This window comes from Sciurus vulgaris (genome assembly GCF_902686455.1).
Source record: "Sciurus vulgaris genome assembly, chromosome: 8".
Lineage (NCBI taxonomy): Eukaryota > Metazoa > Chordata > Mammalia > Rodentia > Sciuridae > Sciurus > Sciurus vulgaris.
The window spans coordinates 20,376,197-20,403,341 of record NC_136468.1 but is presented as its reverse complement, the minus strand read 5'-3'; the positions used below and the strand labels follow the sequence as shown (position 1 = coordinate 20,403,341).

At 45.2% G+C, this 27,145-nt stretch overlaps 1 protein-coding gene and 1 pseudogene across 2 annotated transcripts; one reads left to right on the top strand and one right to left on the bottom strand.

Annotated features, from left to right (window-relative positions):
* The first annotated feature begins 1,256 nt into the window (after positions 1-1,256).
* LOC306667295 (HUWE1-associated protein modifying stress responses 1-like) lies at positions 1,257-2,650 on the top strand (annotated as a pseudogene). The gene has a single exon. The product of its transcript is annotated as an HUWE1-associated protein modifying stress responses 1-like (transcript).
* A 7,180-nt stretch (positions 2,651-9,830) lies between these two features.
* On the bottom strand, positions 9,831-25,014 carry AKR1B1 (aldo-keto reductase family 1 member B). Its single transcript, XM_079150206.1, has 10 exons — positions 24,871-25,014; positions 18,485-18,652; positions 17,847-17,963; positions 17,157-17,234; positions 16,732-16,854; positions 16,127-16,233; positions 15,737-15,818; positions 15,096-15,179; positions 12,764-12,846; positions 9,831-10,223 (listed from the first exon to the last, which is right to left on the bottom strand). The coding sequence occupies exons 1-10, from the start codon at positions 24,934-24,936 to the stop codon at positions 10,181-10,183; spliced, it is 951 nt and encodes a 316-aa protein (XP_079006332.1). The 5' UTR covers positions 24,937-25,014; the 3' UTR covers positions 9,831-10,180.
* Positions 25,015-27,145: the final 2,131 nt, after the last annotated feature.

Genomic DNA, 27,145 nt, shown 5'->3' with positions numbered 1-27,145 from the left:
TTTGTTAGTAATTTGTTAGCTTGTAAAGTGTGAGAGCTTGAACATTTGAATAAATAATAAAATGCAAAAAAAAAGAAATTTTCTTCTTTTCCTTGTTTGCCAGATGTTATCATGAAAAAAACTTTGTTTTATCAACTATTTATCCATTGTAATATGTATATAACTTATTCATGTGGTGTATTGCATTATTTCCTAATAGTAAATCAACAATGCATTCCTGAGATAACATCACATTGACCAGTTTTTATATATTATTGAATGTGGTTAATTCTATTTTGTTTGGGATGTTGGCATGTGTGCTGTTTGGTGAGACTGGTCTATAATTTTCCTTTCTTGAACTGTCCTAGTCTGATTTTAGTATCTTAGTCGAGCCATTGCATAATATGAGTTTGAAAACATTCCCTCCTATCTTGTTTCCTGGAAGAGTTTGTGTGAGATTGGCAGTTTGTACCTGAAATGTTATATACAATTCTCCTGTATGGCCATCTTAGTATGTTATTTTATGTGTGAAAAGATTTTAAGTAGTTATTCAACTTTTTTTTTTTTTTTTTTTTTTTTTTTTTTTTTTTTTTTTTTTTTAGTGGTTGTAAGACTGTAACTACTGCTTTGGCTATATCACAAAAGTTTGGATAGGTTTTGCCTTAGTCACTCTGCATGTGTTTTTTCACTTTATATTAGGAAACAGCCTAACAAAATTGGATTATGGACTTCAGAACCCATTAGCCAAGTGGCAATCCCAGCTTCATCCCTTTCTAGTTGTATGAGCTCAGGCAGGTGGTTTATCCTGAGTGGACCACAGTCTCACCCATCAAAGTACCAATGATAGAGGGGTTGGAGAGGATTTAAATTCTTAAAGTAGAGTTTGGGACATTAATTAACAAGTGCCATCTGTAGTGTCTGCTGTTATTTTTACTTTTTTAATCCTTTAGTTGGTTATCTGTTTCAAAATATCCAGATGTTAAGGGGGCAGTTTCTAGTTAATTTTTCATTGTTTCATAATTTTATGTAATTGTGGTTAAAAAAAAAAAATATGATCCCGGCGGTAGGCGGGCGCGGCGGGCGAGGCGAGGGCCGTCAGCGGGCCCGGCGGCGGGGAGGCCGGGGCGCGGGCCGTCCGGGCTGCGCGGGGCCGCGGGGCGGGGTCGCCGGCCGTCGGGGTGCAGGAGGCCTGGGCCGCCGCGAGGAGCCGCCGCCCGCCGCCGGGCCGCTGGACGACGACGCTCCCGCGGGGGCCCCGCCTGAGGAGGCCGCGGAGGATGCAGGAGCGGAAGGAGGAGGGCGAGGCGGAGATCCCGGAGCACCGGCCGAGCACTGGTTCTCCAAGTGGGAGCGGCAGTGCCTGGCCGAGGCCGAGCAGGACGAGCCGCTGTCCCCCGAGCACAAGCAGCAGACGCTGTGGCACCTCGTCCGGAACTCGGCCACCGCCGTGGCCCAGCTCTGCAGACCGAGTGCGTCAGCAGCCAGGACGTTCTCTCGGGGTCCCCTTCCAAAACGCAGCCACCGCGGTCACCGGCCTCTGCAAAGAAAGTGTGGATACCCCTCAGCGACGTTTTGATGTTGGAATTCAGATTGGCTATCGGCGACAAAATAAGGATGTGCTGGCTTGGGTTTAAAGACGCAGAACATTCCTAGAGAAGATTGATCAGCTTCCTGTGTGGAAAGGCTCCTCCACCACGAAACTCTAGCGCTCCCCCAAGACGGACTGCAGTGTCCCCTAACCGAGCTACTTCAACGAAACTAGCTCGCCTGTAGACTGATTTGCAACCCTCCCGGGAAGCCACAGCTCTGCGAGGTCTTAGTGGTGCAATGGCCAGTGTAAGCGTGCGCTCGAGTAGCCCAGGCTCTCCTGCACATGTAAGCCGTGGATCAATGCTAGGCCAAGGAGAAATGGACTCCATGATGTCGATTTGAACACTTTCATATCACAAGAAATGGCACTCCACTTGGACAATGGTGGAACTAGAGAGTGTACCTCAGCCCAGTGTGGCGATGTCATTACAGACTCACCAACCTATAAACGCAACAGAATGATCTAAACTGTGAACATTCTCACACCCACCATGCTGCTTGAACACTGGATCCTCAACATATACTGTTATTGCAAAGGCAACATGAGGCCATCTTCCCTTGTTCACTGTTTAAGACAAGTGAATTCGATAGTGGTTGCCATAAAAGGAAGTTCTAGGATGTCCTCCACTTCATCCATTTTCCTGCAGATGACATGACTTCATTCCTCTTTCTGGCTGAACAGTACTCCGTGTACATATATCCCACAAGTATGTAGTACATTTATCCACTGGTCAGCTGGCGGACACCTCGCTGATCCCGCATCTTGGCTCTTGTGAAGCAATCCCCCAGGGAGGTACAGATATCACTGTGTTGGGTTGCAGGCATAATGGCTGGAGACAGAACCACCATCTGGAGCATGATGTCACTTTAGGAATGAAGAATGGCACGTATCCACAGTGGATCAAGAAGACAGAGGAAGTCCTTTCCCTGATACCTGGCTCCACCACACCAGCACCAGATGACCTAGTATCAGGTTTTTATATCACAGCAAAGTCAACTTGTACCTTATTTAGGCCACTACCATTTTGTGTTTTGTTACTTATATTTGAGCTTGATCCTAATAAATGTACTACCTCATAGATTTCTTGGGAGGATGTAACTTGCCTTTCGAAGTAATAGCACATTGTGAGCCCTTATAAATGGCTTTTATTATTAGCTTCTCTAGCATCTAATTATGACTGTCCCCAGTGAGAACACTAGAGATGAATTCTTCTGGGAAGATAAATAAATCAGGTTGTTAAGTTAAAAAAAAATATGATCCATATAATGGCGATTTGTTGAAATTCATTGAGGCCAGCACTTTGGGCTATCATATCATTGATTTTCAGGAGTGTCCTACACATGCTTAGAAATGTGTCCTCCAAGAACAAGATTATTGATGATGCTAGTCAATTCTATGCCCTTGCTAATTATTTTGTCTGCTTAAACTAAGGAATATCTGAGCATCTTTAAAGTAGACTAATAATCTTTGAGTGTCTTATATTTTGTTTTGTTTTTAAACAAGGGGAGTTTGTTCTCTGGAAGTTTTGGAGACCAGAAGTCTAAAAGCAGGTTGCACTGGGGTTAGTTCTTTCTGAGACTCTGAGGGAAATCTGTTCCAGGCCTCTCTCCTAGCCTCTGGTGGTAGCCAACGATTCTTGTAGACACATCCCTCTAATCTCTGCCTCCATTGTTACATAGTGTTTTCCCTGGGTGTCTCTATGTCCAAATTACCCTCTTCTTATAAACATTCTAGTTCTGTTGGATCAGGGTCCATGTTAGTGCACTATCACCTCATTTTAATTTGATTATATCTACCAGATAAGCTTACACTCACGGGTTCTAAGTGGACATGAATTGTGGGGGATACTATAAAATTCACCGTGGGTGGTATGGAGGTGGAGGAAAGTGGTTATATTTAAGAGATCTCCTCACTCTAGTTCTTTCTCTATCCAACTAGTATTTAAAAAGCTGCTGAGTGTTCTCACTGACCAAATCTCTTCTACTAAAAGCGAGTTTGGCCATGGAGAGCAGGAAGCCCCTCCTCAATATCCCTGGAGGACACAAACTCATTTGTTCCTTTGATGCCTTTACATTCATGGATGGATCCTTGAGACCATCACTCCAAGTCCATAGATCAACTTGGCTGCAATGCATAATGCGCTTGGTATGCCCTCCTAAAGATCTGTTCTTTATGTTCTCATTTTTCATATCATGACTTTTCCTGAAATAAAAATATTCACAGAGCACAGTTTCAGAAGTTCAGTTCATGGCCTGCTAACTCCATTCCTCTCCACCAGAGATGCTCTGCTGAATATCATGTGGGTAGGGAGAGATGGAGGAAGGCAGCTCAGTTCATGAGAGCCAGGAAGCAGAGAGCTATAGAGTTGTCAGTGATTTTGTTTTAGAAATTAAAACTTTAAAATTTAAATTTAAAATTTTAAATCCTAAAACAAAATCACTGATATAGCAAGTTCCCATGTACCCCACACCTATTTTCCTGTTATTAACATCTGATGTTGCTCTGGAACATTTGGCATCATCAGTGAACCAGTATTAGTGAACTATTATCTATTAACTCTAGTGATTTATTCAGATGGCCTTAGTTTTGTTGCTGTTTTTTTCCACCACCCATCCCCGTACTGGGGATTGAACCCAGTACACTCTACAACTGACCCATACCCTTTTTATTTTGAAACAGGATCTCACCAAGCTGCAATCCTCCTGCAATCCTCCTCAGCCTCCCACAGACTGCTGTTTATACCCGATGTCCTGTTTCCATCCCAGGTTCCCATACACATTACGTAGTCATCGTGTCTCCTGAGGCCATTCTTTGTTGTGACAGCTCTTAGACTTTGCTTGCTTTTTTTTTTTTTTTTTTTTTTTTTGGCGGTGCTTGGGATTGAACCCAGGGCCCTGTGCATCCTAGTCAAGCACTCTACTGACTGAGCTATGAGCTGTATCCCCAGCTCCCTTACCAGTTTTGAGGAATTCTGGTCATGTTATTTGTCAGAATACCCTTCCATGGCTATTTGTTGATGTTTCCTCATGATTAGACCAGAGTTTTGACTTTATGAAGGAAGATCGTAAAGGTTGAGTACGTTCTCATTACATAAGATTGAGTTCACGTTACCAGCAGGATCTATCACTGTCCATGTTTACCTTCATCACGTAGTAGTAAAAGTTTTATGGTTACTTTGCTTTTCATTCTAATAGAATGTCCTTCTACCACTAAATTGCTAGGTACTATATAAGCTTTGGTAGGTTACTTCCCCTTCTAATCCTCAAAGTTTTTGTATATTCCATATATATATTTGGTACTGGGTACTGAACCCAGCCATGCATTACCACTGAGCTACATCTCCACCCCTTTTTAATTTTTACTTTGAGACAGGGTCTTGCCAAATTGCCCAGGTTAGCCTTGAACATGAAATCTTTCTGCTTCAGTCTCCCAAGTTGCTGGGATTACAGGCATGCACCACCTAGATAAAAATAGATATATATTTTTTCTTGGTGTATTACATAATAGTGGGATTTGTTGTTACATATTCATACTTGCACACACTATAACAATATCATTTGGTCAGTTTCCTCTCTCTGTACGTCCCTTTTTCCTACCTCCTCCCTTACCCTGGTCTTTCTCCTTTACTCTACTGGTCTCCCTTTTACTTTCATGAGATCCACCTTTGTTTCCTTTGTTCTTTCTTTTTACATATGAGAGAAAACATACGATCCTTGACTGAGTTTGGCTTCTTTTGCTTAGCATGATGCTCTCAAAGAATATATATTCTTTTGAAATACCATGTTCATGCATATAGATACTTCTGAAATGCCTTCTAAACAATATGTAGTTCTCAGGTTGCAAATCATGGTAGCTAGTGTCCAAGGTAACCCCAGTACATAGGACTGACCATTTGTAAGCTATTGTGGAAATAATGCTGTTTGACTTCTGAGGTTAGATAATGGGTCACTGTGGTTTTCACTTTGTGCTACATTGGACCACTGTACACTGTGAACACTACAGTAGCTTTAGGAAAAGGTCCATGTTGTGAAGAACTAAGGCCTCCTGCCAGTTCCAGTATTGGCTTCCCTGTGACTGACTGTCCCATCTTGGAATCAGATTCTCTGCCATATTCAAGCTTTTGGACAATTGCAGTCCTAGATATTTTGACTGCAGGTCTCATGAGAAACCTCAGTCCAGGTCTACCTAGTCAAAACATCCAGAATTCCTGAATACCAGCAACTGTATAAAATAAGTTTATAAATGTTCATTAAAAACAAACAAAACTAGCCTTGCATCCCAAGACTTTGAAACTGTTCCAGGGCCTTTATGTATGGGGGATTGTGAGAAGGAAAGCTGATTGACTTATTCCCCAGATTCTTCCCCCCTTATACCACAGCAGCTCTGCCTTCATCTGAGGTTTGCGCATCGAGGGTCCATGTGGGATTTCATTTCAAGCAAGGTGTGTGCTGCCAAATATAAACTTGAAGGGGTATCATCAACTGAAAACTACTTCTAAGCATGTATGAGTGTGTTGGGATGAACCCACTACTATGTATAACCATTAAGCCCTAATTAAAAAAAAATCCAGTTGAGTGACTGATTAAAAAACAAACTTGAAAATACTGGATTAGAGAAACACTAGATGAGATGAACTTCTAGAGTCTTTGTCCCTTACATTCTGATTCTACCTATTATTTGTATGAAACAAATAATTCTTATAAGATCACATGCAGCACTTCCTTCAAGGCTTGCTCCTCTGGTCATGAAATCAAATCCTGGAGGTAGGATGCAAAAGCTCATGGCATGCTGCTCACTGATGAGTTTAGCAGGAGTTCTCCCTCCTGCTTGTGAGGTCAAGCAGAGCTCAACCCTGGACATGGTGTTGCTTCGGTTGTCAGCATTTGATTATAATGACAATATTAACAACATGAGCAATAATGGCCAGCATGTTTTGAATGCCATCTACGAGGCCTTGGATGGGGTTCCGTATTTATGAGTTTAATGCTCATGACCATCACAAGGTAGGCTTTTTTTTTTTTTATTGTAAACAAATGGGATACATGTTGTTTCAGTTTGTACATGGAGTAACAGCATACCATTTGCATATTCATACATTTACATAGAGTAATGATGTTTGATTCATTCCGTTATTTTTTTCCTCCCTCCCCACCCCTCCCACCTCTCTTTTACAAGGTAGGCATTTTATAGACTGAGGAAAGGAAGGTTGATCAGTTAAATGATTCTACAGTGATGGATTACAAAATGTAGAACTGCAGTTAATAGTCCATAGTTATAGAAACCTTGGCCACCATTTTAATTACATAGGCCGGTAGCAGAATAGAACTGCTGCCCTGGGTCTGAAATATATGGATTTTCACCCTAGGGAATCTTAACAGTGACTATAAAAAAAACTCTTCACTCATTCGCCATCATTACTGAGAACTTACTTAAGACCAGGTGCTGTTCTAGACACGTGCAGAAAACTCTGGCACTACCTCAGGTTATATGGAGATGTTCAACTGGAAGGGACCCAAGAAGCCTTCAGCTGCTTCCACTGTTGTTCCCAGGATGCAAAGACTGTGTTGCCTGGAAGCTGTTAGAGAAAGCCTTCAAGAAACAGAAAGAAGCCTGGTATGGTGAAGCACCTGTATTCCCAGCAGCTCGGGGGGCTGAGGCAGGAGGATTGTAAGGTCAAAGCCAGTCTCAGCAACTTAGTGAGCCCTAAGCAACTTAACAAGACTTTCTCTCAAAGTAAAAAATTAAACAGGACTGGGATTTGGCTCAGTGGTTCAGTGTCTCTGGGTTCGATTCCTGGTACCAAAAAACAAACAAAAGATGAGTTGGTGTGTAGGGGGGTGGGGGCTGGATCATAGAGCACCATGGATCCCTAAAGAGAGGCCCTATAGAAAAACCTTCCTGGGTTGGACCCAACCCTGATTGTGCCTATGCTTGCTGGGCACTCTGCCCACATTACCCGCACCATGGCAGGGGACCACCAATGAGCCCACAATAACTCACACTGGCTTCTTCTATAGAAGGCAGCAAGAACATTCCATTGAAACTGTGGAATTTTATCAACACAAAGGATATAATGTGTTGACAAATTACATTGAAAAAGCCCATGCAAACAACGTGCAGAGATTTTCCAGTGCATGTCTTACGTGCCTGTGTGACCTAATAAAATGTAGTTTCATTTTTTAAATTATTGTAAATAATTCTACTCTGGCTGGAGTGTTATTTGGGTAAAACCCCAACTATTTCACAAATGCATGTTATGTCAGCAACTATACAAGGGCAAAGCTCCTCAAAGATGGGGCAGCTCTATCATTCTATATATTCCACCAACTTGGCCCCCTGGAAGATCACTTCATTCCTCATAACAAGTTCACCTATGTCCTCAGGCTGGGGTTGAACCTGCCCAGGAAGGTGTGGGAATTTGGTTCCAGAAATAAAAGGGAATCTCCACTGGCAAAGTAGCACCATCTTGGTCCACAGACCCGCTCATGGCCATCTGCTCCCTTGCATGAATTGAAGCTGATCCCACTGAACTCTCTCTGCTGCTCCTCTCAGCCCACGTTCCAACATCAACCAGCAATGAGCTTCCACCTGAGCCTGAGCCACCGACTACAGAAAATACTCCTGCTGAAGTTTCAAAATGCAGGACCAGTTGTTCTCCCTGCCCTTGTTTCCGGCCTCCTCTCCACTATAGGCGATGCTCCTTCACAGGGACAGTCCTTAGACTGGTTTCTGCAGGAAAGCAGAAAGGGAAGGTGGTGCCAGCTTGCCTTTTTTCTCACGCTCCTGGATGGACATTGTTTCACCTTATCTTAAGCAGGGATCTAGAAGGCAGGCAATTGATTTAAAAACTACTAGCCCTAGGAGTGTATTTCAGTAATAAAGCCCTTACATACCCAGCTCTGCCATCAATCAATCAATACAAAAAAACACCACCTCTTACTGGTGATTGCCTCTGAGGTTTCCAAAGTGTCTTAAAGTCAACTCTTACCTGGAGAAATAGAGGTTGGGATTAGTCAGCTGATTTGATGAATCAGTTAAGAGTCTGTTCTTTATTATCAGGGGGTGACCTAAAGCTTGCAGTTTAACTTGGGTAAGATGGGATGTGCTACCCCAGCAGGGGAAATGAACACCAGGATGGGCAGACACCAGGAGAGGGGTTCAAGTCAAAGGCCACCAGGTTGGAGGGGTAGCCTACATAGGTGGAACTCTAGGTCCCCCACACGACCTGATCCCAACCGCTCGGGGGCTTGGTGCTTTCCTTTATCCCTGAGTAAGGCCCAGCAACCATCTGCCCAATTAATTATATCTTTGGGGGCACATCTTAAAACACCAATAACCGGCTGGGTGTGGTGACATACCTATAATCCTAGGGGCAGGAGGTTCAAGGCCAGTCTCAGTAATGCAGCAAGACCTCAGCAATTTAGCCAGACCCTATCACCCTATCTCAAAAAAAAAAAAAAAAAAAAAAAAGGAAAAGGTGGGGGGCACTGGGGTAAAATGCCCCTGGGTTCAATGCCCAGCACAAACACAAAACACAAAAACATCAACAACCTCAAAGCAGTCAATGTCAGTTTGTCAGAGGGGCATGTGACCACCCAGTCAACAGTCGCTAATACAAAACAACCTGACCTCATGACTTGTCAGGTTACCACTGCATCCCGTCTGTCTCCTGGATGAGGAAACACTGGCGAAACCAGAAGCAACATCCAGGCCTCAGAGCCTCACTCTCACACCTGCTCAGCACCATCCTTAGCAAACCAGATGCCATTTATTTATGCTTTTCTCACCTCTTGTCCACACCAGGAGCTTCAGGAAGCAGTTTCTCTGTTAGTAAACATTCAACTTTGACCTTCACAAGAGGAGGACCACACAACTCATGAAATTAAAAAATGGGTTTATGTCCTGGCTGGGTTCCAAAACTATGGTTCTCACCCTGGCTGCGTGTGAGAGTCACCTGAAGTACTTGCAAACTCTTGTGTCCTTGGTCGTAACCCAGAGAGAGTTGCCCCAAGAGCAAGGTCCAGACATCACCTGCTTCCAAATCTCACTAGGTGATACCAGGATGCAGCCAGGATGAGCCTCACTGGCCTAAAGCCAAAGGGCGGAGCATGGGGTAGGGTGCCCGCTGAAAGGAGGAAGCCAAGACCTCAGTCCTGCTGCATGGTCACGGGCTAGCTCTGTGGGTATCCAGGAGTGAAGGCTGAGAGTGGGATAGAAAGTGATTTATTGTTTCAAAAAACTAGAACAAAATGGAACAATATCTAGTTCACAAAAACTTTTTATTTGAGGCAAAGAGAAGTCTGGCTGAAAGGATTACAGTTCCAAGCAGTCAGAACTCAGTCAGAATGGTTAGTGGCACTATTTTAAATTTGTAGTTTTTGCTTCTCTTTAATCATAAAAGTGTGCTCAGGCTGTACTTCCCAAGATGAGCAAGAAGAAAGGCAAAAGACTGGCAGAGACCTAATCTACTGATACTGCTCTTCACATCCAGTGTCAAGCTAGCAACCCAGTGTTGCCCATTGCTGAGGGACACAAGCCACACTAACTTGCAAGGAAAAATGAGGCAGGAACAGGTGCAAGTTCCCTGTGGAACAGCAGGCATCCACAGCTTCAAAACTCTGCATGGAAGGGGTAATCCTTGTGGGTAGCACAGCTGTCAAAAGAAAAGAGAACACATTTTTTTTCAAGGAAAAGGTTTTGACTGTGACAAATTACCAATATAAGAGGAGAGTGTCCAATTCATAATAGCTAGATTGTGGAACCAACTGAGATGCCCTTCAATTAATGAATGGATAAAGAAACTGTGGTGTATATGTACACAATGGAATATTACTCAGTCATAAAGAAGAATAAAATTATGAAATTTGCCATAATTGGTAAATAGATGAAGTTGGAGAATATCATGTTAAGTGAAACAGGCCAAGCCCAAAAAACCAAAGGCAGAATGTTTTCTCTAAGCGGATGATGATACACAACAAGGGCGGGTGGCAGGGGGTGCAGAGAAGAATGAAGGACCTTTGGATGGTGTAGAGGTAAATGGGGTGGGAAGGAGTGGGGGAAGAAAAGATAGTACAATGAGACTGACAGTATTACCCTGTGTACATGTATAATTACATGAATGGTGTGACTCTACATTTCTACATTATATACAACCATAGAAATGAAAAGTTGTACCCCATTTGTGTACAATGAATCAAAATGCAGTCTGTAAAATTTTAAAAAAAATTTAATTAAACACACAAAAAAAGAGGTGAGTGTCCTATTATAGGCAGATATAGAAACCTTGGAGGCAACAAGCTAGTTTTGAGTCTTTAGGTCATGGATCTGCAGCTGGGAGAGTAGCCCAGACTCCAGTCTTCTCTGCCAGACTGTCATCAAAGAACACACGTGTGATGAATCCAGTCCTCCCCACGTGCCCAGCACTGGACTTGGGACAAGCAGGATGGCAGGACCCGATCCCTGCCTTCTAGAAGAAACTTGGTCTCGCTGGGAGAACCATATAGCAACTTCTTGTCTTAAACAATATAAGTATGAAAAGAGCAAAGAGATAATAACAGAAGTGTTAAAAGGCTGTATGAAACTGAATCTCAAAGGGTAAGTGAAACAGGGCTGGGGAGCGCTCAGTTGGTAGAGTGCTCACCTTGCAAGCACGAGGCCCTGGGTTCAATCCCCAGCACCGCCAAAAAAAAAAAAAAAAAAAAAAAAAAAGGAAAAGTGAAACAGTAATTGCTTGCAGGACATGAGGAGGGAGAGAGGAAAGCTCACTCAGCGGGAGTGAAGTGAACCTCAGGCACACTGGATATCTGCTGCGGGAAACACGGAAACACGAGGGAGGGAGCAGCTGATCAGTGCAGGCATGTTGCCAAGGCTCGTGGTTCAACTGATGGGGTCAATGGCTTGTACTGGGGGAACGAAACGGCAAGAACACTGAAAGAGTAGCCAAAAGGGCACACGGAGCAGGCGCAGTGGTGCACGCCTGTAATCCCAGTGACTTGGGAGGCTGAGGCAAGAGGATAGCCAGTTCAAAGCCAGCCTCAGCAACTTAGTGAGATCCTGTCTCAAAATACAATAAAACATAAAAAGAGCTGGGGATGTCACTCAGTGGTTCAGTGCCCCTGGGTTCAATCCCTGGTACCTCTCAAAAAAGCACTCAAGAGCTCCCCTGGCTGGCCTTTTTTTGCACTCGAGGAGTATGACACCATCACCAGCAATACAGGCTTGGCGTGGCGGCAAGAGGTTTGGGATGTGGGCAGTTAGGAAAAGTTTCCTGAAAGACCTGCAAACATTAGAGCCAGTTCTTCCTCCCCGTACCAAACACAAACCATGCCCACTCAACATGCCTAGCACACAGGATAACCAGACAACTGTTTCTAGAATAGCCCTGGAGGGTGGGAAGGAGGCATCAGGATGTGAAGGGACTCTGAACTGGAGGGAGAGCACAGAGGTTGGGAACAGAAAACAAGCACCCCACCCTGTCTTAGGGAACGTCCAAATTGTGCTTCAGAGAGGAAGTACTAAACAAGATAGAACAGACAGCTCAGACAGTAATAAGGGCTGGGGGAAGGAAGAGGCCTGACCCCACTGCCAACAGAGAAGCTGCTTCTTAAATGCAGAGTGAGTTTTAAACTGTCGTCAAAATGGCAGGAAAAGAAAAAACAAAAAAGGCCCAAATCCCACCTTACTGTGATCTCCTGAAGAGTCCAACCCCATGTCAGAAGGAATATAAGGTATAGCTTATATTTGCTCACAGAGAAGGTACAACTGGTTTTCTCAGAGTCATGGGTAGCTTTTTCATGTCAGAGCTGGGACAGACTTGAGCTTAGCTCGAGTCTTCTTACTAGGGTCATTGAGACAATCACAGGCAAATTCTTCCAGAAAGATGGGGCAGGGCCGCCTGGGATCATCTGGGTTCACAGATTTACAAACTAAATAAATGCCCAAATATATGATTTTTTTTTTTCAGTTGGGTGACAGTGTCCGTGGGTGGTAGGAGGAGATATCAGAGCAGATGTCCCTTGGCCAAGGCTTTGTACAGTTCAGCGGATACAAGTGTAAATGTTTCCTGCTGCCTGTGGATAAGAAAGCAAGTAATGTGCACAAGAAAGAAGGGCTGCGATAAGAGAGCCTGGCATAGTAAAACTGTTTACAACATGTGGTGGTCTGGGACCTGGCACCACACGGGGATTCACTCACCTCACCAAGGCACACACCCTCCAGTTCCTGTTGTAGCTGAGTAAGGTGGCCATGTCCTCACTGCTCAGCTCAAAGTCAAAGACCTTAAACAAAAATAAATAAACTCCACAAATAAAAATCAGAGCTGGGCCTGGTGGCACATGCCCATTATTCCCAGAGACTTGGAAGGCGGAGGCAAGGGGATTCCAAGTTTGTGGCCAGCCTCAGCAAGTTAGTGAGGCCCTGAGCAACTCAGTGAGACCCTATCTCAAAATAAAAAATAAAAAGGTCTGGGGATGTGGTTCAGTGGTTAAGTGCCCCTCAGTTCAACCCCCAGTACCAAAAAATAAAGTGAAATAAAAATCAGATACAATATGGCAGGACCTGGATGAGAAGACTTCCAATGCCTTGAGGAGGAAGGCAGTAAGGTAAATTAAACTCAGAGAACAGTTAGTACATTTATTACTCTTCAGAGAAAAATACATGTTTTTGCTAGATCTGAAATAGTCCTTCCCTTTCAGAACTTCAAAGAAAATTGACGCTTTTCATTCCATGTATTTCGTTTCAAAACCACTTTGAGCACTTCTCCTGTGTTAAGCGTTAGGGTAATAATAAAATAATGGATAAGACATGTCTTTGCTTTCATTCACCATGAAGCAGAGAATAGAAGCATTTCGACAGCTGTAATTCAAGGAGTAATTCCGTAATCACACACTATATACGACATAAAACAAAGCTCTCAGGGAGCCCAGAGACATTAGGAATGGCTTCTAGCTGGGACACTGAAGGACATGGCCAGAGAGGAGATGGCCTAAGAAGACACAGAAGGTTTGACAAGAGAGTTGACTGGGAAGAAAGAACCACTTGTGTGAAGACAACAGACTGCATGGAAGAACTCAGCCTGCGTGGGGTGGGCAGGCGGGTGGGCAGGCAGAGTAGGCAGACAGGATAGCTGGTCCACAGCAGTGCTAGGTGACACCCAGGAGGGCTGGGACATAGAGCCAGAGACAGGGGTTCAGGGGTAAAGTGGGAGGGGGTGTTGCTTAGCTTCAGATGATCACAGAATGTACAAAACAAGAGTCTGCTACAAACTGTGATTACAACTATGGAAAAATGTGCAAATAAAAGAATACACAGTAAGATGCAAAAATAAAATAATTTGGTTAACATTTTGAGATTGTCATTTACGTATTTTTCTTAATACTTTAATAAAATATAAAGGCTCCATCTCTAGTAGGATATGCCTTTCCCACTGTTTTGCTACTTTATTTTCAGTAGTTAAAACACCTACACAGATGAGGAAAACTACCTCCTCTACAAAATATGCTCCCCTGTCCTCCCAGAATTCACCCTTACCCTCGTCTCCTGTGTGTAGTGGCATGTATTAAAGCTACAGCCTCTCGTCAGCAGGATCAAGCAAAGTTAGCAGCATGCTGTGAAACCAGGGCCATCCTGAACCTGTGTGGAGCCTGCAGGGGGACTATGTGGGTGGGCTGGCTGCTGGACAGCCCTGCTCATCAGAGTATCATGCTTTGTACCAGACCTCAGGTGAGAATGGGGTGCCCCTGGCACAGCTGCTTTGCTCAGAGAGGATAGAAGCTCAGGGGCCATCATGACTGCCCCAGAGCAGCTCTTCTCCCTCCTGGCCTCCTCACTGGTACAAGAGAGAGCTGATGCCAGGCAGCCTGAGCTGCTCTCGAGAGCAATCTGAATGCCCACGCTCTGACACTGTGATAGAAGCTGCATTCTGCCCATGATTACACTGGCTCTTTGCAGAATGAGTATGAGTGGCCTGCAGGGGCCTTTGCAGTTCCTGGAATTCCCAGCACAGTAATGCTTCCTGGTCCTTACTATGGTACCAAGCATTGTGTGAGGGGCTCTATGCATCATCTTATCTAACCTTCACAACAACCCTCAAATTAGGTATTATTTTACAGATGGAGAAACTGAGACACAGTACAGTTAAGTAGCTTGCCTGAGGTCACCCAGCTGATAACTAATGGAGTTCCAGTGCAAACCCAGGCAGTAATGCTTGAGTAACAATTTCTCAGGGCAAATGCCTGGTGGCCTTGAAGAGCTTCAGCAAAGATGTGTGTTTGGGAGACCAGTGTGGGGCCAAGGAAGCACAAGACCCAGCACAGGGGACTCCACCAACAGGGAGTCATGATCTTGAGTCATGGTTTGCTCATCATAGCTTACTGAGGTTGGCCCACTGGCCTGAGGGCAAAGGATGGTAGCAGGAGGTGGGGGTCCCACAGACAAGACTATATACAGGGACAGGATGAAGGTCCCTGTAAAGAGACTCTGCCCCTTCTCTACTAAGGAGAGCCAGACTGACCAGCTGGGATCTTACCTGAAAGTTCTCTGCAATGCGTGCAGGTGTCACAGACTTGGGGATCACCACCAATTTCCTCTGCATGGGGAATCGGATCAGCACCTGTGGAGGTGGAGGTGCTGAGTGTATACCTGTGCCAGGCATTCTGCATTATCACCTCCCCTGATCACACATACACGACCCAAAAAGGACACTGCTGCTGGAACTGCACAGCTGAGAAGAGAGGTTCAAAGAGGTCCACATCACCCCTGGTGCACTGGGGTCACATTCAGGTGCAGATCTGACCTGAGTCTTTCTCCTACAGGTCAACAGGAGGTCACAGGGGGACCATTTACTGCCTGGGAATGCACACTATGCATGGTTGGTAATCAGAGCTCTCTATCTGCAGAGACAAGCTTCCATGAAAATTAGTAAAAACTATGCTGACCCCTGAGCAGTTTACAAAGGCAGTGGAGGCAGTATATTAATCCAAGATGGCATGGCAGCATCTTTTAAAGTCCCAGTCTGCTTCAGGGCCCTCCCTACTACACACTCCAGGATCCCAAACCACATTTCCAGGGAGGGCTTGATGGCTTAGTTCCCTCTCCTATCTGCTAACAGTACCACCTAGAGAGCAGAGAGTTCTGGGAACAGTCAGGAGTGACTGAAAATAATTGTACCTGGGCTGTCGTTTTATTGTACTTGTCTGCAATCGCCTTGATCCTGGGATCCTCCAGGAGTGAAGGGTCCTCGGGTTTGGCCCTGGAGCAGAAAGATGGTTCAGGTCAATAACCACTATCACTGCTACTTGAGGCAGCCAGTGACTCTCACCCGAACCCTCCCACTGAGTTCAGGGAGAGCAACCAGCAGTCTCCTGGTCCAAAGCTGAGTCATGGATCATGAACCCTTTGGAAAAAGAGCAAGCATCTTGCTGCTGAAATTCTAACCTCCCAGGAAACCTGAGGCCATGGCTGCTCATCAGCTCAGAAGCATTTTCCTTGCCATTCAATTTTTCTTTCTAGTCTAATTTTCACCAAGTGAAAGAGAACGTGACCTCATAGAAAGCTCACCAGGGCCTGTCGGGAGAACCCAGGGGGCTGTAGGCAGTCACCACAATGCCTTTGGAATGGCAGTACTGGATCAACTTCTCCTGAGTTAGGTATGGGTGGCACTCGATCTGCAAAAGCAAATAGAACTGGCAGTGACACTGTGGGCACAAGATGATGTGAGGCCAAGTTTCCTCCTGCTAAGTCCTTCCTCTGCCCCACAGAAAATGTTCTATTTTCCAGAGAAGCCATAACAACTTTCTACACGTCCCAGTTAGTGTCTGTGACATTAAGAACACTAATCTTATTACCAGTGTTCCATGGCCACAGGTCCTGAGGGCTTTCTCTGGCCTTAGCCATTAATCAAGCGTCACAGGTCTGAGGATCTCACTGGCTATGCACTGCTCATGTGTCAGATCCCACATCATCATGGGCATCAAACCCTTACCCACAAACTTCACTCCCAGATGTGCCCATCTTGATAAATCAGATCTTGGGGCTCTGCCAATACCCAGGATCTGCCTCCTGGTCACTCGCTGGGTGATGCAGACCAGAAGTAACAGCTAGGATCAGCATCCAGATAGTAAAACAGGATGCCATCCACATCATCTTCCTCAGCGGAAATCTACCTGGTTAACTGCCGGCTTATATTTCAAGCCAGGTTTGTTTAAGATCCTCTCGATCTGGAGATGGTTGAAGTTGGAGATGCCAATTGCTTTCACCAGCCCTTCATCCACCAGCTCTTCCATGGCCTAGGGGGAAAACAGTATGTTTGGTGCTGAAACAAACCCAAAAAAGAAAAAGATCAGAAGCAATTTTTGTACCAAGCAGTTTAACAGGTCCTGCCCTCACTATCCAGTGTCAGTTAATTACACCTTTTAGAAGAAGAGACAGCAAGATGAAAGCCAGCCTGGCTTTTGTGGGACAAGAATAAATGTGGTGATAAAATAACAAATGCAACATAAACAATGTCAGAGCAGGTCACTCACACCTGCCATACATAAGGACAGGAAACCTGCAATGAAGGATAAAGTCCCACTAGGGACCATCTTACCATCCAGGTGTCCACAAAATCAGTGTCACTGGGAACCACGCTGCCTGCCGCATCCAACGGAAAATAGTCGTCACCATGCTGTCATTACAATTGAAAACAGACACACAAAACTATCAATTATAGCCTTTCACAGACCTGCTGGGAAGCTCTGTATAGAAAAATGATTCTAATAATTGGCTAAGATTGCAGAAGATGACAAGAGGCATATTTGATAGCTAGTATGAAAAGGAAACAGGCAGATGACCCCTGATGGCCCCAGGTCCTCCTTCTATCAAATGAATTGGAGCTGAGAGACTGTCAGATAGAGATCTGGACAACCCTAGTCACTAAGATCCAACCAATCCTGGCTGGTCCACTGGCCTATAAAACTGCCACCTGGCCCAGCCTTACTGGTTGATCATGAAAATATGAAGGATGAAAGTCAAGTCCCTTTAGGTACTGATAAATCACCATACACTAAAACAGCCAAAAGGTAAAACCCACATGCTTTCAATCTGGCTGACCAAGTAGAAAACCAAGCTAGGAGCTAGAAAAAGGCAAAAGATGTAATACGCTGCTGCTGGTCTACAGCCACACCTTGAGCAGGAGGGACAGGGAGTCTAGCACACAGAGTTTGCTAATAAGGGAGATCAAGAGAGGTCACAGGTTGCACTGAGCCACAGGATTCAGCCTGAGCTTCATGTGCCATACCTTAAAGCCCGTTGGCCAATGAATCAGATAGAGGTCCAGGTAGTCCAGCTGCAGGTCGCTGAGGGTTTTCTGGAAGGCTCCTTTCACCAAGCTCTTGTCATGGAATGTGCACCACAGCTGAAGCCAGTGAGACACATCTTACCACTGCCATGCATAAGGCTATTTCCCAGTCAGAAGCGAGACGGCGCCGAGAAGGCTCACACTCCTCTCCTACAACCCAGCCACTTCAAAACAATGCTGTGAGTGGTCTGAGGGAATTTCCAGTTCATACATCTTTCCCAAGGAAGGTAAGATGTCCATGTCAAGGAAACCTCATAAGGACCAAACAGAAAGCATAAAATAGAATGGACAAGCCAGCCAATCAGCCCAAGAACTAAAGATGAGTTCTCAAGGCTATTGTCCACCCTGGGTCCTTTGTGTACCAATAACCTCCAGGTCAAAAACAAAGGTCAGCAATGGAAATCTAGTCTGCAGATGGGGACCAAGTTTCAACCTTGAAGGTTAACTCCTTGAAAAGGGAAAGCCAAACCACAACTCAACCTCATTAGCATGGAGCTCTCGTCCATGAGTCTGGGGGAATGACCGCCACCAATGGTTAAGTATGAATGAGAGTCCCCAAGCACTCCACAGAGCAGTACCTTGCTGACGATGAAGAGTTCATGGCGTTTCACCACCTGCTCCTTGAGCTTCTCCTGAAGGGCCACCCCCACCTCCTTCTCGTTCTGGTATACCTGAGCACAGTCGATATGGCGGTACCCAAGGTCAATCGCTACCTTCACGGCCTCAGTCACCTGGCCTGGAGATGACTGAAAGAAAAAGGAACATAAATCATGTGTTCCCCTACAGAGTTTGTGCAAAGCCAAGGAAGAAGTGCAGTGGGAATCGTTGGTCCTGGAAGATGCCCCTGGTTTGAGGTTTGGCCCAGGCTAGCTAGGGTGTGCTTCTTAAGCAGGGTTCCGCATTGGCAGCCCCTGACATTCCTTTACTGAAGGAGAATCTGACAGCCACCTGCCAGCTGCACAGATCACTTTGCATTCTTTGCATTCACTGACTGACCAACCACTTCATTAAAAAATGCCCCATTATCTGAATCCCTAAGTATTAAGAGAATTGTTTCCTTCAAATAGCTCAAAATGCTTAAAACACCTGCATTATTTACCTTAATTCCCATATGGTTCCTGATTTCAGCCAGAAAATGCCTGCCCTTTGCGTTATCCATTCATACATGGATTCGGATATTGGTAATCACTTGATTTTAAGCAGATCTGGGAAATGATCACCAGTCAAGGATGCTACTAATGCTGATTAAAAGGCCTGTGGGTCAATTCTCAGGATATGAGAAACTGCTTTAAAGAGGTAGAGACAGCTCTCTTCTGGGGACAGTGTCTGGAGGCACTCAGAATGGTCCAGTGTTTGACATACCATCAATAGGCTTTCCTACAACACAGTCTCTAACAAAACTCAGCTGTCCTGCAGCCCTGGTAATAGGAAGAATGGTTTGCTTTTGTACCATAAGGTTCAGAAAGCACCAAAATCTGCCATTTGCTGTGTATGACCTAAAGTTCTTTTGAGATTGTTTAAAATGAAAAAACATGTCAGCAGGGGTACGGGGTTCCATGTGTGCTAAACATGCTTCCTTATGGAGGAGCAGAAAACTATCATAAAAGTGTTGAAGGTGCAGCATAGTCAGGAAGCTATATTTTTAAAAATGAAGCTTTAGCTGGGCTGGGCATGCCTATAATCCCAGCAGCTCAGGAGGCTGAGGCAGGAGGACTGTGAGTTCAAAGCCAGCCACAGCAATTGAGCAAGGACCTGTGCGTTAGCAAGACCCTGTCTCAAAATAAAGTATAAAAAAGGGCAAGGGTTGTGGCTAAGAGGTGAAGTGTCCCGGGGTTCACTCCCCAGTGCAAAAAATAAATAAATAAGTAAACAAACAAATGAATAAAAATGAAGTTTTAGTGATAAAAGTTCTAAAGGAAAAAAAAAAAAAAAAGATGATGACAATAGACAGGGAAGATGTCCCCTCAGAGGTATTGCCAGATAGAAATGTTTTGAAAGGAGAGGGGAAAATGGAACCATGGAAGATCACCATTTGTTGTGGTAAGCACTGCAAAACTTCTGAGTGACCAGCCAGGAAGTTTGGCTAAGGAGGAGGAAGTGCCTGCATAGCCACTGAGCTTCACCAGCACCTACCCCATATCTCTTCACCACTCCTGCTTAGATCAGAGAGCTGAACAAGAAAAATGTGTGCAACGAACTGTTGAATGAACACGGCACATTCCTTTGGAGAGCTGGGTAGAAACAAATGGAAAGAAAAACTCCCCAGGGCCATCAGCAGCTGCCGACATTTGCTGTTTTGACAGGAGTTCTGGTGAACAGCCTGGGGGAAGAATGCGGACCAGCAGGACAGGTTCATTATCAGAGCCTGTTCACAGTGATCCCCACTACCCACTAACTACTACCAAGGGAAGGGATTGGCATGGCGAGGCAGCCAAGGTAACCTCCGGCGTGAGTTAAGAGAAACCTTCAGATTACCTCCCAACTCCTGTTTCCCAGGAGAATCCAAAGGCTGCACCTGCAGCCTTCTCCATCCTTTCCGGTTAAGGGAACAATAAAGGGAAGAAAATCTCCGCATATTCATAATACTCTACCATGCACTTTCTGTTGCATCCCATCCCATACACAGCCATGGTTGAAGTGGGCAGTGAGGGCAGAGCAGAGAACACCCCTGCCCAAGAAAGGGGGCCTGGTGAGTTGGGGCTAGCATCTGCCTGGCATATGTTGAACTTTCTTTAAGACACACTGATTGATTTTTCTGAGGAGCTGCTTCTGCATGCCATGGGGCTACCCAGCACCTTGTAACCCCTAACCCTGGACAGAAGAATGGGCACGTGGCACAGACCCAACCTAGCCACACACCATTTGCCACAGCAATTGGTACAGGGGCATGACCAAAGCCAGGCCACGAGACACCATATATGGACTTAGGATGAATTCCTAAGACAAGCTCTTGTTCTGCTAGATAATGTGCAGCTGCTAGAGAAATGAAACAGAGAAACCAAAGCCTTGGTGACATCATTTATAACCCAAGTCCCCAACACCTGAAGCCAGCAATTGCTATTTGGGAGGTCAAAGAATCCCCACCCCAAACACATATCTTTTTTGCTTTGAGCTTAAGATTAAATTGGTTTTTCTGTTCTTCAGAACTAAAAACGAGGATAATCAAGGATGCCAGACAATGGCACAAAACTAAAGTCTGTGATATTTTTATAGAAAGACAAGGACAGGAGAAAGAGAAAAAAAAAAAAAAAAAATGACCAAAAGAAGGCCAGAAAAGACTGAGAGATCATAAAGAAGCTGCTGCTTCCTGACCCTTCTTCAACAGAAAGGACAGTACCCTGGTGATTTTGTATAAACAAGGCTTAAAATCTGCCACACTCACAAGACTCTGACAAAATAAGCACCAGGGAAAATCCAGAGAATGACTACAATGTGCCACCTTTCATGTACTACCCACAGTCAACAGAAAGTGCAACTTCCATTGTTTGATACAGAAAAACCAACCTCATTTGGCCTCTATGGTCCAAATTCATTTTACAGCTTAATAGTGGCAATTCCACATGACCTTTCCACTGCCTTGTTACACTGAAAATACAATCAATGTGGCTAATATTTTACATCAAAGCTCATAATGAAATTTAACAACACAAAGACAACTGAGACTCACTTCCTCTCATTCTGCTGTAATAACTCTGTTCTGAATTTTAAGACACTGATATCTCTAACTTGGTTGAGACGTGGATGTGCCAGGACTGGCCCAGCAGGAACAGGACTCAATGAAACATCTTTAATCTTGGGCACGTAGTTCAGTGGCAAAGCACTTGGGTGCTTTGGGTTCAATCCCCAGTACTGCAAAAATAAGTTAATTGAGAATCTTTGATTTTGAAGACAGATGGAGTCCTGCAGAGACCCTGGCAAGTGAATAGTAAACTGAGCTCCCATGTTAGCTCTGAGGCCCACAGTGCTTCTCCCCACCCCGGGATCTTGGGCCATTACCACAAGCTTGCCCTGCTCAGGAAAAATGGCATGAAATCTTCCTTGTCACATTTTCTTCTACCTCATGCCTTCTTTTCCTCTTTTGTATCAGGGATTAAACCCAGGGGCACTTAAGCACGGAACCACATCAGGGTTTCACTAAGTTGCTGAGGCTCACTTAGAGCCTCATTAAATTGCTGAGGCTGGCTTTGAATTCATGATCCTCTTGCCTCAGCTCCCCAGCCACTGGGGTTACAGGCATGAGACACGGTGCCCAGCTACCTCGTACATTCTTGAAGGGGGTGCTATTGCCCCTAGAGAAACCAAAATTAGTTTGGAAAGGTCAAAATCATCATCATCATCATCATCACAATTACATAGCTTATAGGATGGTTTGTGACCTCCCCCCAAAAACCAGATATACAGTATTATCTGTGATATTAAAATTTTATCGGGGGGGCAACTAGGAGAAAAAAAAATGTCCCAAACAGCTCCTAAGTAGGAGGGGCAGGGAGTAATGAGAAAAAGATTGAGAACACAGTTCTCTCTCTACTATTAGATGTGTTCCTCTATCCTATGTGTGGAAGTTATGACCACATCCTACTAACAATTCCCAAATAGGTCAAAAACATTATCAGTAACATTGTCAGAGGTCAGCACTGTCTTAAGGGATTCCTGGTAATACAATACTACGGGCTGCTTACTGTCCAACAAAGAACGGCCAGGAAGAAAGCCCATTTAAGCTTCATGGGGTCTGGGGTAGTGAAGGTCTCCTCATGTGAGGAGAAGTGAGATGAGGACCTTCAATGGAACCACAGACCAGAGCCTTCTAGAGCCCTGCAGAGTACAACACAGCCACCGACACGGAAAGTTCCATGAGAACAGCAACTGCATCTATATGTAGTCTCCTCCGGTTCACAATGACAAGGAAATGACCACATCTTTTGTCAAGCATCTGTGAAGGGATATGTATACACATGCAGGGAAACATGTCATTAAAAAAAAAAAAAAAAAAAAGTTTTTTTTTTTTTTTTTTACTCTGAGCCTATACTTACACCACTTATTTCACTTCCACACTCCAACTCCCAACCCTGTCCTTCTCCATACAATCCTATACCGACTTCATCTCATTTTCAGAAATACAAGTGGGCACTTTCACCACATAGCTATCTGAATGATTTTACTTGAATTTACTAATCTAGCCTACAATGAACACTTTAAGAAGTGCTAGAAACATCAGTAGACAAGACAGACACTCCTAGCTCTCAGCCAGAATAAATAATCTAAACAGATTTTGTAATGTTATTTAAACAAATACACAGCTTTTCAGGGTTATCACATACTCAAGCAGTTGATCTGAAGTCCTCTTTAATTTGTCCCTGAGTAATAATGATTTTCAAATGATGGGTCGAGAAATTAATTTCTAAAGTTATGACCATAATTTTCGAAGAACATGGGACAGAATAAAAATATCAGAATGCATCCCACATAGTAAGTCAAGTACTATTTGGGAAACTTTGCAGGTGCATGTGTACCTCTCTGTGCTGCATCACAATACAGATGTATTTGCTACAGCCAAGAAAGAAGCATCCTTCACATTCATTCCAATAGATGACATTTAACTTGGTCCATGGTTATAATCCAATTACCCCCTCAAAGTCAGAACATACTGGACTTTTAGAAGGAAACACAAATTATGTACTCTGATCATTTTGGCTAAGAAACACTTTCTGTGAGAGGCAAATCTATGCCCGTTTTCTACTCACCAGCAGCTTTCAAGGTAAAGGTAACCTCCACCTCTGTCCTATTTCAAACTGACTGCATTCAATCCTGTTTTGCTTTTTTTTTTTTTTTTCCTTTCCTTCACTGTGAGTAAATATTTAATGTCCAGGCCTGTATTCAAGACTCCTTTAAACCCCAGGTCACATGAGTGGAATGTAATATGCAATACCCTGAAGCTATTACAAGTGGTTTTAAAATACTGGGTTCGGTCTCAGTTCCCATGATACCACCTTTCTGTGTTCCCCTGTTTTTTCCTTATCAGGTTTTTTAAATTTGGGGAATGGGGAAGGAGTGTTTGTTTTGGTACCAGGGATTGAACCCAGGGTTGCTCTACCACTGAGCCCCAGCCCCAGTCCTACTTATTTTGAGTCATGGTGTCACTAAGTTGCTTAGGGCCAGGTGGCCTTGAACTTGCGATCCACCTGCCTCAGCCTCTCGAGTCGCTGGGATTACAGGCGTGCACCACCGCGCCCAGCTCTATAATTTTTATTTTTAGAAGTACAGTTTTCGTGCCACATGATCATTCTTTTCGTGTCCTATTATGTCATGCCCGACTGTCATTTTCGTCCGCCTGCGTGGTGCTGAGGTTTCCGGGGAGGGTCGGCCCGGCGCCCACTAGGTCATCAGCGGGCGGCACAGGCAGTGGGGAGCCCAGATTCTCCGCGGAGCCCCACCGCCAGGGTCCCCGAGGCCGGCGGCGCGGGCTGAGCGCGCAGCGCCCCCAGGGACAGGACGCCTCGCATCACCTAATTTCATTATCTGCGGTCTGGGGCCGGCCTCGCCAGGCTCATCTCCCAGCGGGTCCTCACGGGTCACGAGCGAAGCGAGTCGGGAACAACCACGCGTGAGGCACGGCGGGCTGGGCCGGGAGAAGCGCCGTGGGCTCGGCTTCCGGGCTCGCGCTCCGCTCCCGGCGTCCCCCGGCGGAGCCTCCTCGCCTCGGACCCCGGCAGTGGGCTTTCAGGCGCGACGCCCGCTCGGCCGGGAGAGCCGCCCACCCCGCGTCGCCGGCGGCCTCGGCGTGCAGCTCCCCAGCTCCGCCCAAACCCCGAACGCGGGACTCCCGCTCGCCTCGCCGCGCCGCCCGGGCCCCGCAGCCCCCGTGTGGCACCTCAGGCCCGGCGTCCGCGGCGCGGAAGCTGGATCCCGCCTTGTCCTGGCAGGGCACGAAGCGAGCGGCGAGAACCGCGCTACTCAGGGCACCTACCTTCCAGGTGCCCAGCCCCAGGAGGGGCATCTTGGCTCCGTTATAGAGCTCGACGTGTCTGGCCATTGCTGCGGCGCGTTAGAGACCCCAGCCCTCAACCGTGCCGCTGTGGCGCCGGCGCGCATCTTTAAATAGGTCCTGTGTTCTGCAGAAAGGGCGCCTGCAATTGGTCCGTGGTCGCGCGAAAGCGCCTTCTGATTGGCCGGCGCTGGAGGTCGGACAGAAGCATCTCCCGCTAGGTCCTAGCAGAACGGAATTCCTCTCCCAGCCCTCGCCCGTGCCCCACGTGGCAGAGAGGTCCTCTTCAACTTCTGTGGAATACTCTAAGCAACGTAACAGGCACCCTGTGAATAGACTGGAAAGAACTTTTGGTTTAAGAGCCGAAACGAATGTATCCACTGTCCAGTCTCAGTATGACGCATTTTGGGAATTTGACAAATGCTTTGTCCTTAATTTGTACCACTACGGTGTAGTAGGCGCACTTTATTCTTAGACGAAGGTGCCTATCAGAGAAATGGCTTGCAGTCGTTTTGCAGAATACCTTCCTGAAATTGGGTTTATCCAGCCTGTGGGTAGCCTCCTAGAGAGATCTTTGCACATCACCTGAGGTACTGCATGTATCTGTACCCACTGGATATGGTTCAGCAAGTCTTACTACAAAAGCCAGCAACCCTTGAAGTTGGAAAACCCTGATAAACTTAATCCAGAACACACAGAAGACTTTGTAATATGACATTCCATTCAGTCTTTGCAAAGTGAGACTATTGAAGTGGCAAGTTCCAATACTTGGTCAAACTCTGTGAAGAAAAGTGAACAGGCAGAAACACACAGAAAAAAAGTTAACTATAGTATTGTAGCTTCAAGTATTCCAGATTAGGAGGAACTAAATAATACATTAATCAGCTCAATATGCCAGGTAGAAAAACACATTATTTTCCCACGACAGCCAAAGGAAAGTTGCTTCAAGAACCTCCAAGATAATTTTGGTTTCTTTTCAACAACTTCTCTCCATAATGCTCTTTCACCCCTACTTTCTACTGTCTTTCTCCAATCTTTCCTCTAATTATGGAAGATTGGGAACTACAGCTGCTCAGTAATGACTCAGGAACCAGACCTCTCTAAACTCCATTCTGGTGATTTTCCATTTGGTGCCTTCTTAAAAAGTGCCCCCCTCAGGAAAAATTTACACAGAACATACTAGCCCAGATATTTTTCCATTTGACTTTTGCAAAAATTTTGCTAGTGGAGAAATTTTCATGATATTTGTCCCCAAATAATAGAATCTGAATTTGAGTCTGAAAGCGTGGGAACTTGGTTTGTGTAAAACAGCAGAAGGCCCATCACTCTTTCTCCATGAGATCCCTCCTGACATAGAGGCTGCTCTGCTAGTTGAACCTCCTGTGTCCAAATTCAAAGGGCTAATGTCTTGTGAAAATGATTTACCATGGTGGCCCAGGCCTGTAATTTCAGCAACTTGGGAGGCTGAGGCAGGAAGATCACAAGTGCAGTGATCTCAGCAACTTAGCAAGGCCCTAAGCAACTTAGTGAGACCCCGTCTCAAAATAAAAAATACAATACAATACAATACAATAATTTTAAAAAGGTCTGGAGATGCCCGTACCAAAAAAAAAAAAAAAAAAAGAAAAGAAAAAAAAAAAGGGTCTTTGACTAGGGTGATGGACTCCATATCAGAGACTTTGTTGTGTAAGACTAGAGTATCTTGCCAGGGCTAGAAAAATATGAAGTTAGGTCTGTGGACTTTCTTTTTTTTTTTGGGGGGGGGGGGGGTAACCAGGGATTGAACCCAAGGGTGATCGATCACTGAGCCACATCCCCAGCCCTATTTTGTATTTTACTTAGAGACAGGGTCTCACTGAGTTGCTTAGCACCTCGATATTACTGAGACGAACTTTGAACTCTAGGTCCTCCTGCATCAGCCTCAGAGCTGCTGGGATGAGAGGTGTGCGCCACACACCCAGCAGGCCTGTGGGCCTTTTATAGCACTCATAGTATTATCATTGGGGCACACTGTTGTGGTCGTCCCCTCACAGCACCTGAAGCCTCTCTAATTTTTGTGAAGTTTGTAATCATAAAAGCACCTTATAATCTTTGTAAAATGCCATCATGCACACATCAAAATTTTGCTTAAAAAAATAAAAAATCCTTCAATAGAATCCTCTGAGAAACACTTTGGAAACTGGAATCCTAACATACTCCTAACATACTGGAATCCTAACATATATATTCACATATTAACATATGTGAATACATACAT

What these genes read in the sequence shown, in the direction of transcription:
- AKR1B1 (XM_079150206.1), bottom strand. Translation starts at nt 24,936, where the DNA reads ATGGCCAGACACGTCGAGCTCTATAACGGAGCCAAGATGCCCCTCCTG. An exon ending in ATTGGCCAACGGGCTTTAAG is followed by an intron (nt 17,235 to 17,846) that starts GTATGGCACATG and finishes TTGTAATGACAG; the next exon opens with CATGGTGACGACTATTTTCC. An exon ending in AGGGTGTGTGCCTTGGTGAG is followed by an intron (nt 10,224 to 12,763) that starts GTGAGTGAATCC and finishes TTCTTTTGACAG; the next exon opens with CTGTGCTACCCACAAGGATT.